This window comes from Apaloderma vittatum, unplaced genomic scaffold (assembly GCF_000703405.1).
Source record: "Apaloderma vittatum isolate BGI_N311 unplaced genomic scaffold, ASM70340v1 scaffold17586, whole genome shotgun sequence".
In the NCBI taxonomy this organism is placed as follows: Eukaryota; Metazoa; Chordata; class Aves; order Trogoniformes; family Trogonidae; genus Apaloderma; species Apaloderma vittatum.
In genome coordinates this window covers 26,738-42,076 of record NW_009720241.1, presented here as the reverse complement: position 1 = coordinate 42,076, position 15,339 = coordinate 26,738, and the positions used below count along the sequence as shown (strand labels likewise).

General features: G+C 39.4%; 1 protein-coding gene across 3 annotated transcripts; it reads left to right on the top strand.

The window, feature by feature from the left end:
- The first annotated feature begins 433 nt into the window (after window positions 1–433).
- Window positions 434–14,908, top strand: STMN2 (stathmin 2). 3 transcript variants are annotated; one of them, XM_009870957.1, is made up of 4 exons: window positions 434–539; window positions 1,104–1,276; window positions 10,545–10,736; window positions 13,562–14,908. In XM_009870957.1, exons 1-4 carry the CDS (start codon window positions 458–460, stop codon window positions 13,619–13,621), a joined length of 507 nt encoding a protein of 168 aa, XP_009869259.1. In that variant the 5' UTR covers window positions 434–457; the 3' UTR covers window positions 13,622–14,908. The 3 variants fall into 3 exon arrangements, with proteins under 3 accessions (XP_009869259.1, XP_009869258.1, XP_009869257.1); XM_009870956.1 differs by having other exon boundaries at window positions 450–539; window positions 13,567–14,908; XM_009870955.1 differs by having other exon boundaries at window positions 458–543; window positions 1,075–1,276.
- The last annotated feature ends 431 nt before the right edge of the window (window positions 14,909–15,339 follow it).

Sequence of the window (15,339 nt, the reverse complement as noted above, 5' to 3'; positions counted from 1 at the left end):
TAACAGATAATGTCTTTAGCATCTGCCTATGGCAACACATGGGCAGCGTTTCAGAGCTGTTCTCAATTGCATTTGGGTACGTCAGAGAATTTGTAAGAGCTTCGTTTCTCTCCACCTGCCAGAAGAGAGTGGAGTCATGGCACTTTTCCAATGCTAAATACATTTCCTGGTAGCCAGAGTCACTTTCTATAAAACAGAGAGGACTGTGTGCATTACACCCAAGGCTGAGGTCATGTAGGAGATCAGAAGCAGTCTCCGCAGTACTGAGCATCTCATGTGTGATTTGGTAAAGGCTAGATGTTCAGAAGATATAGCTGAAAGTAAATATTCTAGAGAAATTTGCCAGGAGGGTGATAGAGCAGATTTGCTGGTTCCCAGCCAGTGATCTCAGCTAGAGGAGGAGCTGGGGAAGTGAAGCGTGCTAACAAGATCTCTCGTTTCAGCTTACAAGGAAAAGATGAAGGAGCTGTCCATGCTCTCTCTGATCTGCTCCTGTTTTTACCCGGAACCTCGCAACATGAACATCTATAAATACGATGGTGAGTGGATTTCACTGGAAATCGACCTGCAGGTCATATGATTTAACAATCTGTTCCCTAGTTTTGGCTATCACTTTCTACTGATTGTGTATTACCCATGGTGCTGGATGTTGTTCCTGAGGGCAACTAACTAAAGTCTTGCAGCTAGCCCTCTCATACTGAGCTGGACTTTTTCTACTACCCATATGAGAATTACAGCCCTTCACATCTGACAATTTCCAAGGAAACCAAGAAAAGATGAAAGCATGCTTAAAAAATTAATCAGCTTGGGCACTGCTCGCAGGGGGTATGAAATGACACAAAATCACAATAAGCTTCTGAAAGTGCTGTAAATTTTTATCTTTATAAGATTAAGGTATAATTAAGTTATTACAGATAAAATGGAATGTACTTCTCCTGAGAACAGTTTTCAGCCCATAGTGTGCCATTGCATTTAAAATGCCCAAGGCAAAGATGCTAAATCTTTTGTCTGTACTTCTGATCCTGCACTAACTTCTGTGCTGCTTCTCTCCTCAATACTGCTGAGGTATTGAAGGACTTACCATTTCTCACTTTATTGTGCAGATATGGAAGTGAAACAAATCAACAAACGTGCCTCAGGCCAGGCCTTTGAACTGATCCTAAAGCCGCCATCTCCAGTCTCAGAAGCACCACGAACTTTAGCTTCTCCAAAGAAGAAAGAACTCTCTCTTGAGGAGATCCAGAAAAAGCTGGAGGCTGCAGAGGAGAGGAGAAAGGTATCTTTCCTTAAAAAAATGCTAGTAATCAGATCTGATTTATAACAGTCGAATTTCACCTCCATTTGTATGTTTTGCATTCCCATCAGTGACCTTCGGTGGCATGCATGGACAAAAAGTATTAACATATTTAAAGAAAAAAAAGAGTTTATTTTCTTTCAGCAGCTTGCAAACAAACCTCACTGTTTTTGATGCTTGGGAAGCATGCATCACAAAATACAGAGACCTTCAGACAGGAGGCCCAAGTGGGTTCAAATACACATGCTTACTGTGTGAAAGTGGTTCACTCAGAGCATCTCTACAATAGTTGCAGAAAATCACTGCAGTTCTTCTGCTGTCTAAGTTTAAGAGATGGATATGCAATTCAAACAGCTACTGTCTGGGCTACCAGGTCTTGACTTTTTTAATGTCTGTGGAAATTACTCACAAGCCCTGCTCAAGCAAGGCAGCTAAAATGTCTTATTTTTGCAGTATGTACTCATGTCGACCCCAAATAAAGAGTGTTCTGGATCATTCACCACACGCTTGAATGAAGACATTAGCATAGCGTAGCTACTAAGAGAGGCATTTCTAGCAGACAGTCTCAGTAGTGCTGGAAGTTGTAGGGTAGTCTACAGACTAAGTCTCCCATTCTTTATGACCTTAGCCATGGTGGTAAAACTCTGGTTTCATAACCAGGAAGTTCATCACATATGATTTGAAAGGGTTATTCCACCTTCTTCACAAAGTGTAGCACAAATGCAGGGTGCATGCAGCAGGAAGTTCACATTAACTGTGATGATGTGTTGAAGAGGTCTGTATTTGCTCTAAGTCAGATTTGGCCCAGATTGCTTCTTTTTTTTTTTTTCTTTTTTTTTTCCAGAAGCTAAAAGGGCAGATTCCAAATCAGATAATTCAGAGGGTGACAGGCAGAGCCAATGACACACTCGCCATAGCCAGCCTGAATCTCCAGTCTGAAAATTAGCAGTGTTCTGTATGGCCCCAGTGTTAATGCTGCATTGCACTATTTCAGGGAAGTCATGGCTGGCTGGCTGCAATGGCCACAGAAAACTCAAGATGTGGTAATATATTGTTCTTACTAATCAAGTGTTTCCTTTTGCTGTCGCACAAAAGGAAAGCCACAGAAGCCACAGAAGGACCTTCTGTATCCTTTAACCAGATGGTTAATATCATTTTGTGGCACCTGATCCCACCAGTTACATTTCAGTTAGAAAATCTTTCTCTGTGTTCATGGAGTCCCTAATAGAGGATATCTGAAAATTAAACAAGGTTAGATGTCTCTAAGTCTTTCATTTATCTCTTAAGCAGTGTGATTTGTTACTAAAACTGACATTTAAAGAATCTTTTCCAGGTATGAATAAAAATACGTAAAGAAATCCAGGGACAGCAGATATGCCACAGAAAGCACATGGGGCAAGTCCAACAAAAGCATTTCCATTCTGCTTTCACTCTTGTCAGACCAGAATAGGATCGCTTCCAAGAAACCCAATGGAGTTGGTTGTATACTCTGGTGTATGGTGAGATGCGAGTCCATTGAAGTCAGTAGATCTGGATTACTGACAGGTCCTTAAAACCTGGCCCTCAGTTTTGCTTTGCAGTGAAATTTGACTATTCTGGACCTCACTAATTTGAACGATTCATTTAAATGAACACTGAAGTGTTGCCACATTTGCCATTCCTGATGCCTTGCAAGACTTTTGGTTCATAATGCAAATGGATTAGCAGTATTGCTTCTTTCAAAGAAATACTTCTGCCAGAACATTTGTTTCAGTACAAGGACATGTCTGTATGTGGAAGGAGTATACAGTTGCACTAGCACCTGGCTAGAAGTGCAAGCTTTCACACACCCAAATGATTATATGCCCCATAGACTCAATCTATAAAGTGCCTCTGTACTGAGTACAAATATTTAAGTAAAGATACGGACACAGAATGAAATGGCAGCAATTAAGAAGCCTGATACTATGCATATATTTAGTGGGACGCATAAACTGAATGTCCCAGAGATTTAATGTCATTGATTTCGTTACTGTTCATTTCTTCCTAAAGAAAAACTCATTATGGAATAAAATGGTAATCAGTGATAGCAATATAGACACCTGCCATTTCTTCCCCTTGGTACTATATTCATTATGAATGAGCATATAACTCAGTTATAGACAAGATCTTCCACATTAGCATTGCAGCTAAAATTGCTGGAAAAGGAATAGAGAACAGAGTAAAAAACTTCATTATATCACTTCTAAAATCCCTGGTGCTCTCACATCTCAACTATTGCTTTCATTTTTGTCCTGAAAAAGAGTGTAGTGCAGAGAAGGATAAAACAGCAATCAGAGGACCAGAAAATCTTCCATTAGAAGATAAATTAAATAGACCATTCTTCTGCTTGCAATGAGACAATAGATGAAAGATAAGATAGAAGTCTACAAAGTCATGAATGGTAATGAGAAAATGAATAGGAACAATTATATTCTGTTTCACACAATCCAAGGGGGAAGAAACAGTCAATGAAATCATCAGACAATTATTTCAAAACAGAGAGAAGGAATTGCCTTTTCATGTATTATTTAATCAAGCTGTATTTGTTGTCACAGACTGTTTAGAGATTATTAAAATATTATTTATTTTTAAAAAGATAACAGCAAAATCAATAGAGCACTACCTTGGAGGAAATTATCATATGAATACAAACTCTTGCTCAGAAAAATATGTAACTTGGTGACTGCTGAAAGCTTGGAAGCTGTATACACATATATGTATATATGTATAGATGTATAGATGTATCTATATATAAGGAAAGGACCAGGCAGAGTTGCCCAACTTCTACACTCTCCCCAAGCATCTTCTACTTCCTACTGCTAGATAAGCCAGGCAGACTTCTTCTGACATCCAGCATGGCAGCTGTTATCATACTTTCCAATCTATGTACAACAGCTGTCAGGCATCACCATTCTAGATAATGTCCTTCCAACACGGTTCTAATTAAAATCAAGCATAACTAATGGATGAGAGCTGCCTTTTCCAGAAAAATACTAATTGGTTTCACACTGCTTAGCAATTAGGTTCTTCTCTGTTAATTAGGAAGTGTTCATTAATAAATTTTCAAACTCATGAGAACATCTATAGAAATACATGCACTTCAGAAGTCTCATGCTTATGCTGTTTCCTATTTACCATTCTTATTTATTCCCTTATAAGCTTTTACAGGGCTCTTTCCTTTTCTCCTCTTTTTCTCTACCTCGCTTGACAGTCAAGAGTTTCACCTGAGGCATTTTTTTCCTTTTGCACCACACGGTGAGATCCATTTGGCCTAGTTACAGATTTATCCTTTGTATTTATAGGATTCTCTTTACAGCATGTCGTTATTATCCCATTATTTTTTTAGCATATGTGCTCTATACTTTCTTACCTTAGTGGGTAATCAGAAAGATCTTTTCATCCTTCCCAGTTAAGAAATTAGAGAACAGTGACATTGTATGCAGCAGTTTATTTCTTACAAAATCTTTAACATTTAGCAATTTTTACCCATTGGCCTTGAATGTTCAGTTATTACTACCCTTGACTTCAAGAGCCATGTGTTGAATTGCATATCTTTATGGCTTATGTTCAACTTACTAGCATAATAATTAAACAGTAAAGGGATGTGCATTTCTACTAGTCTTTGGGTTATGAGAGAGAAACTGTGTGCAATTAAATCCTTTGAATGGCTTTGTATTGGGATGAAATTGAATCAGGCTCGTCCCTACTGCTTTAGCACTACAAAGAATGCAGGAGAACAGTCGTATTTTTTAACTTTCATGCTGTTGGATATAGGCTTAGAGCTACATGACTTTATAATACCGTTACTGTGAAATGCTGGGAGATCCCCGTGCAGCTTAGCCTGGGCAAGGCTCTCTGTGCTTCCCTCAGTGGGCAGCCAGCCCAGCACGTCTCTGCCAGTACTGTGGCCACACTTGGCATCGGGCTTCAGCACCCAACTCCCTGCCCCTTTGAGCCAGCCCCGCAGCCTGCAAACAGGCATTTCTTAATACTCATAATCCATCCCTCCTTTGGCACTGAAAAAGTAAAACTGGCATATAAAAGTCCCAGTAATGCGTGCAGCATCAGCACTGGAAAGAGATGTTTCTGACGCATTTTGATTTATACCATAGCGCATCCGTACATGGTGCTTCACATCCAACGTTTACCGAAGGTGGCCAAAACTGCAAGACACTTCGTCTAAAAAAGCCTAGAGAGTATGTGTCTGTGGGAAGGTGTTTGCTACCAGCTAGGAGAGGGTTTGGTGTCAGGCACCGGGATCTCAGATCTCATCGAGTCATGAGCAGAGACATGAAGAATGCTGGTAAAACTTCTCCCCACAGTCTGCCATGAGCTTTGCTGCTAATGAACGGTCGTAAGACAAACTGGTGTTGCTCTTCATTAACTTTAAAATGCTAGGCCTCAAATTACAGCAGATCATGAAATACCTCAGCAGACAGAGGGCTAAGGTGGTGCCTCTTGCATCCCTCCAGCATTCCTTTTTCACCTCCATGGGTCCCAACCCTGAGAGCAGCAATTTTGTGCCTGTTGAGGAAGAAAGTTTGTTTGAAACACATTGTGGGTGGGCTCTTTGGTTTTTTTACTCCACTTTTTTAGTAGCCCTGACTCATAGGTCCCTTGATAGACTAGATAAAATAAAAAAGATTCTCAACTGAATTCAAGCAAAATTTGACACCCTCTAGATTCAGTACAAGCAGGACTTCACCTATGGTTACAGCTCAGATGTCTTTGACTCTTCTGCTTGTATGTTCATTTCACTTCTCTACCCTGTGATCCCATGGAGCAAGAGCATCCTCCTCTTCTTCATGTCTCTGTAGATTGTTGTCGTTTTGGGAGAGAAACCACCTCACCCCATGTGTTTGCACACTCCCTATGACAGTGAGTCCTCACGACAGCCAGATCAGGTGGTAAGGTAATGCAAATAGTAGAATTCCCAGCTAGGAGTGGGATGTAACCATGTGGATATTGGAAGAAGTCAGTGCCATGAGTCAGGTGTAACTTAAGTCCATTCCCTTGCTTTTATGTGGGAAAAATCTGAATTTCAATTCCTTCCCCTGAAAACATCACTTCTTCATCATTTCTTTCTGATTAATACCTGCGCTTCACCCTGGCATTTACATTGCAGTAGGAGCTTTTAATGCTGTCCTCACACTCTGCTCCATTAATCGTATCTCTTAAATACATAATACACTGAAGAATGCCAAGGTTAATGCAGGTTCTGCTGAGCAATTGAATTTTTAAAAACCCAGTCAGTGAATGAATGTGTTATGAAAGTGGAGCTCTTATGACTGGTAGTGTGCCTCATACATCCTAGTAACTAAGGATTCTAGTAACGGAGGTGAATGCATTCAGGCAGAAATTCTCAGTTTAAAAGCAGTTGTCTGAGCCCATTTCTTCCTCAAAAGTAATAATTTAATTTTATCTCTGCATAAATTACTTCAGTATTTAGATTTTTATGTCAAATTAAGACAGATCAATGTGAGAAAATAAAGGACTGTTTCTCAGGTAAGTAGAACTTTCTTCTTGTGAGTAATAATTAAAAATTGTATGTATCTGTCATTTTCCATAAATAATTGTACTCACAAAGTACGTATTTAGTTGTCTGCATCTTTCTATGGCTATCTTAAGACATTTGGATTTCCTTTAGAAGCACCCATTTATGAAAACTGAAGGTGCATATGATCGCTTAGAAGTACAACATGAGTATCATAGGAGCATGCCTGCTGTAGCCATTTTTTTTACCACAGTAGCATGTTTCTAGGAGCAAAGGTATCTGTACCAAGAATGTTCTGTAACATTTTTATTCCTCCACATGTAGAAGCTGCAGCTGTAGCTGCCTTGATTATGCCTTGTTTTATTTAAGAAGTCTTCTGGATATTCCCCCTCAAGTATTGCTTTTTTTCTTTCTCCATCATTTCATACTTTTCTCTCCTTATTAAGCTTCTTTATGTTTCATCCCATTTCCGTCCTTTTTTATTCATTTTCTCACAACAGGTGTACAAGAAGCACTTATCATAAGCCATTTACAAGTGTGTTAGAACATGGACTATCAAGGATTTGGAAATATCCTTTAGAGCACTTCAAACAACACAGTGTTGAAAATAAACTGGGAATTAAAACTTTCTGCGTATTTTGGAATCCTTTATCAAGACCATGGGAGTCCAAAGGCAGCAGTTAAAAGCCAACACAAACAACAAAGAGAGTCTATTAATCCCAGCTCCAGTAGATATCTGGGGTCATTCATTTACTCATTTTTGGATGCGTAGCAGACTCTGAACAGACAGGGTAGCCAAGTTCTTTTGCCAAATGTGTTGGAAACAGAAAATTGTTTGACAATCGAGTACAAAAAACATACCAACCGCCTTCCAAAATTGTCGTAAAGCAATTTTGAAAACGGTCTGAACACCAGGGAATCAGGCAGATTCACAGCTGAGATACAATGGCATTGGAAGAGGGACATCAGTCTAAAGGAGACTTGATCCTGTGGATGTTTTGTGGTGGGGAAAGGGGAGTCCCTTTATTTTGAACCAGTCCTGGGTACAGTGGACATTTTGAGCGACAAAAAGGAATCCCATTTAAGGAATATCATAAAGGAAAACTGCAGTTCATTCCTGAGGCCTGGTTTAGCTTTCATTTAGACTCTTACTAGTGCCAATGCAATTTGCATCCAGTAAATACTGAATTAGAGTGCAGGGATTTTCTTCATTGTCATACATTAGTGGAAAAATTACTTTTGAATGCATTGTCTGCAGGCACATCCTCAGAACTGTATGTACTTTGATATGGAAGGCTAATTTTTCACTGCTCTCCTGCATTTATGATAATCAGAAGTAGCTCCAGAAAGCAAAGGATATGAGTGGAAGAAAACAAATCCTGAAAAATGGGCAAGCATCCCAAAGTCTCAAATTCATTTTGCTACTTCCTGTTGAAAGCTAATGCTCTTTTCGAAAATGCTGCTTATAGGCCCCGTTAAAATCTTACCTTTTTATTATATTTAGCATCTCCATGGGCTCTGGATATGTCCTTGGAAATGTCTGTTTTCCAAATCTGAAAAGGTTTGATTTTATAATACATGGTATTTTCAAACACTGTGAAATGTTAGCTTTTCAAATTAACAAGTCACTTCTTAGATGTTTCATAGGAAGGGACATTACAATTAGTATCATAGTACCTTTTTCATTCAAACTCCCAACAGGAAGGGAAATGGATTCTTAGATTATCAAATTTACTTGTTGGTAATTTTAAGCAAAGAGTTCACAAAATTCGTATCAGCAACAAAAATTGAATGGCAATAACTTTTCTAAAAGTAGATGAAAGGTTGCCATTGAATACTAAATGAAACAGAAAATGCAGAATAAATTCACAAGTGCTAGTCAAACTGAGCCACTCCACTTGGTACAAAAATGGTAAAGCAAGATGAAGATGTTCAATTATTTCAGTTTTATGTTGTACCAAATTTTTCAAAATAACTTTATTACATTTTGAAATAGCCTATAGTTTAAGAAATGTTAAATACTAAGTATCTAAAATCAAATAGTTTGCTTCAAAATAACCTATTTTATTGTATGATTATTACAATGATTCATTTCATGTTAAGCAACTTATGGGGCTTTTATTTTTCAGTTAGTCTGAAAAATTGCTTTTTTGCCCATCTCTTTTTTTTTTCCCTTTGGCTCATCCTCCCTCCATTCTCTACCAGTGAAACTCCTTCTGGTTTTGGCTGCACCTGTCTGGGGACTTTTGTTCCCATTTGCAACATCTTTTTGGCCTGCACAATGGTTATTTTCTCTGAGTCAAAGAGCTGAAAAACCCTTGCTCTGTTACTCTCTGTTCTGCATATGGTATAGCGGAGGTAAAAGCCAGAGAGAGTCTTTGTAAGGTTCCCATCAGGAAGTGCTCCAGAAATTGTGATTGGAGAGATGAGCCCATAGCGGCAACCAGGACAGAGGAGAAAGCAAATACACTAAGTGGCCAAGATAGATGAAAGTAGCTCTTTTCTCTGATCAAGCCACTACAGCCTTTCAAAGCCAGATGCGTTATACTCCAATGTTTTGCTGCAAGATGTTCTGCCTGGCTTTTATGGCCTTTTCTAGAATCTGCTTAATTTGCCTCATCAGTGCACTTGGCTTTATGCGTGTCTTACCTTGGTTAAAATATTTGGCTTTTCCTCCTAGTTGGGTCTCGTTCATGTAAAAGAATTAGTCTTTTTCACTCCATTTAAAGCCATGTGATAAAATTTAATAGGATTCATCAACACTAATTGTAATTATTGGTTACAGCCCTTAATTTAGACCTTAAACTAATTTGTTTTTATGGATAACAATGGCAGCGGTGCATTGTGATCTGCACTGAGATATGCAGTTAGCTTCCCAGAGCTGTATTTCACTCCATGTTTACTGTTTGCTTCTCATGCTCCCTCTAATTTATTTTATCCAAAAGCCTACAATGTTGTTTATCATTTCCAAATAAGCACTCTGAAACATACTGTCTTTTTGACTAGACTTGCCTGCAGGGTGGGCCCAATGCTGCACGTTCTTTGGCTTCCCTCCTAGGATTAGTGATTTCATGTTATTGATTTGATTTAAAATAAGTAACAAAGCTTATGCTCCTGAACAATGAGTTTAAAAAGAAGAATAGCACAGTATTGTACATAGGCTGCATCTGTTTAATTCCTGCCTGCAGTTTTCATCTTCCTTGCAAAATTTGAACTTTTAACTAAAAAGAGCTTTTTTGCTATTTTCTTTAGAGCAAAACTCTTCTTTTCCCTTCTTAAATCAGTGAGAAGAAGTCAAACATAAATATTATGAGGGAAAGAAACATTGTCTGAAAAATGCACCTCTCCCATGTCAGAACCTGCCTTTTAACACTGTACATACCCTCAGTCCCCAGTCCCCTATCTCTACAAATAAAATGTGACATGCTAAAAGGCTGCAGCTGTCAGAGGTTGAGCAACCACTGCAGTAACCCCAACAACCTAGGGCAGAAACAAACGACAGCATTTCTTGTCAACAGAAGTGCTTCGGGCATGGACACATACCCCACATTTAAGCCAGTGCCTCTAAACTCCTGTTATTGAAGCTAATCTGGATTATACACAGAAGTGAGCTTTCCAAACAACACACAACAAACTTTATGGAGTTTCCAAACTCACTGAACTGTTGCCCTGCGGGGGTTACATTGCTCCACAGGAGTATATTTCATTTCAGCCACGTGTCTTTCTTGTTTCCAGTCCCAGGAGGCCCAGGTGCTGAAACATCTGGCAGAGAAGAGAGAACATGAGCGAGAAGTGCTTCAGAAAGCTTTGGAGGAGAACAATAACTTCAGCAAAATGGCAGAGGAAAAGCTGATACTGAAAATGGAACAGATCAAAGAAAACCGTGAAGCTAATTTAGCTGCTCTTATTGAACGTCTCCAAGAGAAGGTAACCCACACCATCACTCCTCACTTTAGACTAGAGAGGAAAATCTAATCAACATTTTGAAGAGATGTTGTGGGTAGCTTTTTCCTCAGTAGCTATACTTGAGTGATTTTTAAGCCAGAGCCCCTGGTGCCTATCCAAACCACCACATACTTTTAAAAGCACAGGATGGTTGAGGTTGGAAGGGACCTCTGAAGTTCAACAGGTCCAACCCCCCTGCTCTAGCAGGGACACCCAGAGCTGGTTGCCCAGGATCATGTCCAGACAGCCTTTGAGTATCTCCGAGGATGGAGACTCCACAACCTCCCCAGGCAACCTGTGCCAGTGCTCAGTCACCCTCACAGTGAAAAATGTTTCCTGATGTTCAGAAGGAATCTCCTGTGTTTCCGTGTGTGCCCACTGCCTCTGGTCCTGTCACTGGGCACCACTGGAATGAGCCTGGCTCTGTCCTCTTTGCCCCCTCCCTTTAGGTATTTCTACATATTGATAAGGTCCCCTCAAACCTTCTCTTCTCCAGTCTGAAGTCCCAGCTCTCCCAGGCTTTCCTCACAGGAGAGACTGAGAGATGCTTCAGCTCCTTAATCTTCATGGCCCTTTGCTGGACTCTCTTCAGAGAAAGATTTATTTTCTAGCTTTTAAGAAGTGCTGTGAACACAGGAAAGGTCACTTGTGTTTAGATTTTGTCTTTTAAGAAGAGTCATCGACCAAATCAAACACTTGTCCTATGTCTCTAGTCCTTGTTTTCTCAGAGGATAAAGAGGAAAAAATATTGAAAAAAAAATCTTTCCTTTGCATCAAAAGGGGTCTGTTCTTTCATAAGTTTGACAACTAAAAGAGAATAAATTTTATTTTGGAGATCTTTGGTACAGACAGAAGAAACAGATAAATCACAAAACCCACTGTGCAGGACCAAGTGTGCCCTTCTCCAAAACAGCCCTTTCACACAAGAGAGGGAAACATGCAAATAAAGATTTAGAAGCATTAAGAAAAAAATCATTTCTTCATGACTGATCAGTTGTTTCTCTCAATGATTAACTTTCTGATATGTTAGTCAGTTGACTAACAGAAAGAAACTAGCTCTCAGTAGTTCACAATGAGATCTTCTCTGTTAAGCAGCTCTGCTTTTTTGATCAAGACAAAGTGTCAAGAGTAGGAAAAAAACCACCCAGAAACTAAAGGACGATATTACAAGTAACTACGTAAATGGGATAATTTTTGAGATTAAGAATTGTAACCAGATTACTTGACATTTTTGTGTTAGATTAGTTTATAGGCACATATCCCAAAGCTTATGAAAACAAAGGAAAAGCCAATTAGCCATCCTTGAGGTCCAAAAGAAAATGGGAAGGACAGCTGAAGCATCTCTCTATCCTAGGTTAATGTTAACAGGCTGTTAAACCTCATTTCCACAGCAGTGTAATGGCATCTGTGCATGAAGTCCAAAGAAGGATTCTGAACAAAGATGACAATAAGTCATTTGGGAACATTTGTACAGACCAGTAATTAAAATCTGCATGACTGTGTAGTTTTGCCAACACAAAAGCTAACCTTGAATATACAGGAAAAGAAGTGAGATATCCAGGTCCAGAAATTCAGGCTGTGAGTATCCCGAGGTATTGATGTGTAGATGTTTCTGCAATCAGAGGTAAGTTCTGTAAACTGCAGTTAATAGGAGCCTTGAGGAACAAGTCCCTTAAAAAATCTAGTAATCAGAATTATGGATCTTAAAAGAACTATGATTTACAGATTCAGCTGACGCAGTAAGCTGTCTTGGCCTGTGATCCACAGGCCAACTCAGACAATAAAACAGTTGACTTCTGTGAATTATTTTGCTGTAAAAGACCCTCTAATTCATGGAAATACTTAGGGAGCACCTTAAACCAAAATCAGCTAGGAATGGGTGTTTGCTTCTGTAGACACCTCATGCTTGCCATTTGGTTGTCTGGGGTTTTTTTCAGCGGTCAGACACGAGAGGCAAAAGTTTGGTAGTTTGACAGTTGAGAGAGGCATAAACTAAAAACCCTAAAACCAGAAGCTGCCAAAAATAATTGGTTTGTAACCCCGAGTAAAACATTCCTAAACTCATTTGATAGCAGTTCCTGACAAACGATCCATTTCCATAGAAGTATCTGAATATGCAGTGGCTCAAATTAGTCTAAATTAATTGTGACTGCTTTTGTAGAAGGGAAGACAACATAGCTGAAAGTGGACAGAAGGGCCTAGCATTGACTGTTACTAACTGTGTCCCTTCTTCATCACAGCCAGATTAAAAATAGTGAGGACAGCTAACTTCATCATTTGGTCTAAGGAGATGTTTGAGATGTTCAAATTGACCCATCCTGGTGGAACTAAATTCTTGTACCATTAATTATGGTTCTTAAATTCTACAGGTAACACAGTAACTAACACTTCTTCTGTGTGCAGTGTGCAAGAAATTAATTCAAGCCCACTCATCCTTACTTGTGTTTAGCTTAATATACAGGAATTCAAAGGGCAAATGTGAGCACATGGCACATTTTACACTGCAAGCAGCACCTCTCTGTGTGGGCCTTTTAAAATGAAACTCTGTGAGATGCTGAGGATTGTAAGACCTTATCAAATCAAAGACTGAGCTCCAGAGCCTAAGTAGAATATAAGCATTGAACATGGCTCAGGCTAGTCTGGTGGATGACACCTCTCCTGAGTTGCATCCTTTAAAGATGGTTGGGCTGTGAAAGAAGTTTTGCATAAGCATCAAGTGCACAGCCTGAACAGGTGGTCATCAGGAGCCTCCCTGGACAAATGGAATGAGAAGAAGGTTTGATTTTTCCTTTCTTGATGTTTTCCAGGAGAGGCATGCTGCAGAGGTCCGTAGAAACAAGGAGCTCCAGGTGGAACTGTCTGGCTGAAAACAGCAATGGTGGATGTGACCCATCCCCACCATTAGTAAACTCCCCCTGCCTATATTATTATGGATCATGCGATATCAGTATGGGAAATGTATGACATGGTTTAAAAAAAAATAAAAATCAAGAACTCAATAAAAAACTTTAAAAAAGAAACAAAAAATAAAAACAAAAAACAATGCGGTCTCTTTGCAGAATGATTTGCTTGATGTTTAAAAAACTTGGATCTTATTTTGTAAATACTTACATTTTTGTTAAAAAATACAAGTATTGCATTATGCAAGTTATTTCATAATCTTACATGTCCTGTAACAGGCTTCTGATGTTGTCTATTTCCACTCGGTTGAATTTGCTGGGTCTATTCATTTGAAGCACCTCACGTCTAATTCCATTCCCTGCGACTTTCATTCCAACCCACCACGAGGTCAGTAGTAGTTCTATGGTGCTAGAGAACAGTCATTGCCCAATAACCTAGACTGCTTTGCCATCAGTAAGCTTTGTTGAAACAGTAACAGGTGACTTTGCATTCAACTGTCCAAGACAAAAGGCTCTTAAAATGTAGTTTCTTCACATGCAACTTATGCTACAGGACTCTGTAGTGTGCTATATCATTGAGGTTAAATCGCCACAAGCAGTACTTGTTGCTTCTGCTTTTTCAAGGTGAGAGGCAACAGATACAACTGCGCAGCAAAATGAAAGCAAGTGGGATCTGTTTGAGGCAAATCTAAGAGGCACATTGTAACCATCAAGCTATGACAAATTCTGGATGATGCCAAATAGCCATACAAATGCTAATTGTAAAAGTGAGCTTAATTCACCACTTGATAATTTATTGATTGAGCAACTAATAGATAGCATCAAGTGGCTTTATCTGTAGGTACCATGTTCAATGATATTTATCTGATGCTACCACATTACGTGTAATAGTACAAGAGGCTACCCAATATTTCACCTGGAACCCATGAGCCAGTTGTTACCTTTTTTTTCTGACACTGCTGACTTCCATTCATCATGAACTTTACTCTTCAGTGTTAGCCAACCCTACCTAGTGACAGACATCTAGGAATAAGAGGGCTGAAGCAGGAGGAATGACTAGACAGGGTGCTTGTGCCAAGTACAGAATCACCAAACCTAACGCATCATCCCCAAAATAGCTGCAGTTTTGAAGTTGTCCCTACCCCCCTGGAGGTTGCTGCCTGCATATTCTACTCTTCATTAGTGCTATTTTCCTGTATGTCATTGTGAGCAAGCTGTGATTAATAAAGAATTGGGGTTCTGTGAACTGAAAAAGGGCTTGTCTCTTCTCTCACTCCATTACTCCTCTGACATGTGCCCATGCGAGGTGAAAACCTAATGTAGCAATAAAAGCATAGAAATGAGACTTAAATAAGACCTATTAATAAGCCAAGTCTACTTCTCTGCTAATACAAAAATAACCCATGCCATGTGCTTTCCAGTGCTTAGCCGGGTTGTTTTTAAAGATTACTGTATAAACTGAGCCTATACATGTGACCTCTGGTACTGAGTTTATTACAAAAGAGAACTAGCTACACACGCATGCGCATGCACCCCTTAATCCTGACTTGATATTGGGGAAGAAAAGGAATTTGGGAAAAGAAAAGTGGATAACGTAACTCTGGGTACATACATGAATAGCTGCAGCAAGATTCTGGCTGTTAGCATGCTGATTTTCAGGGTAAAACAGTTTACAGGATTTATTG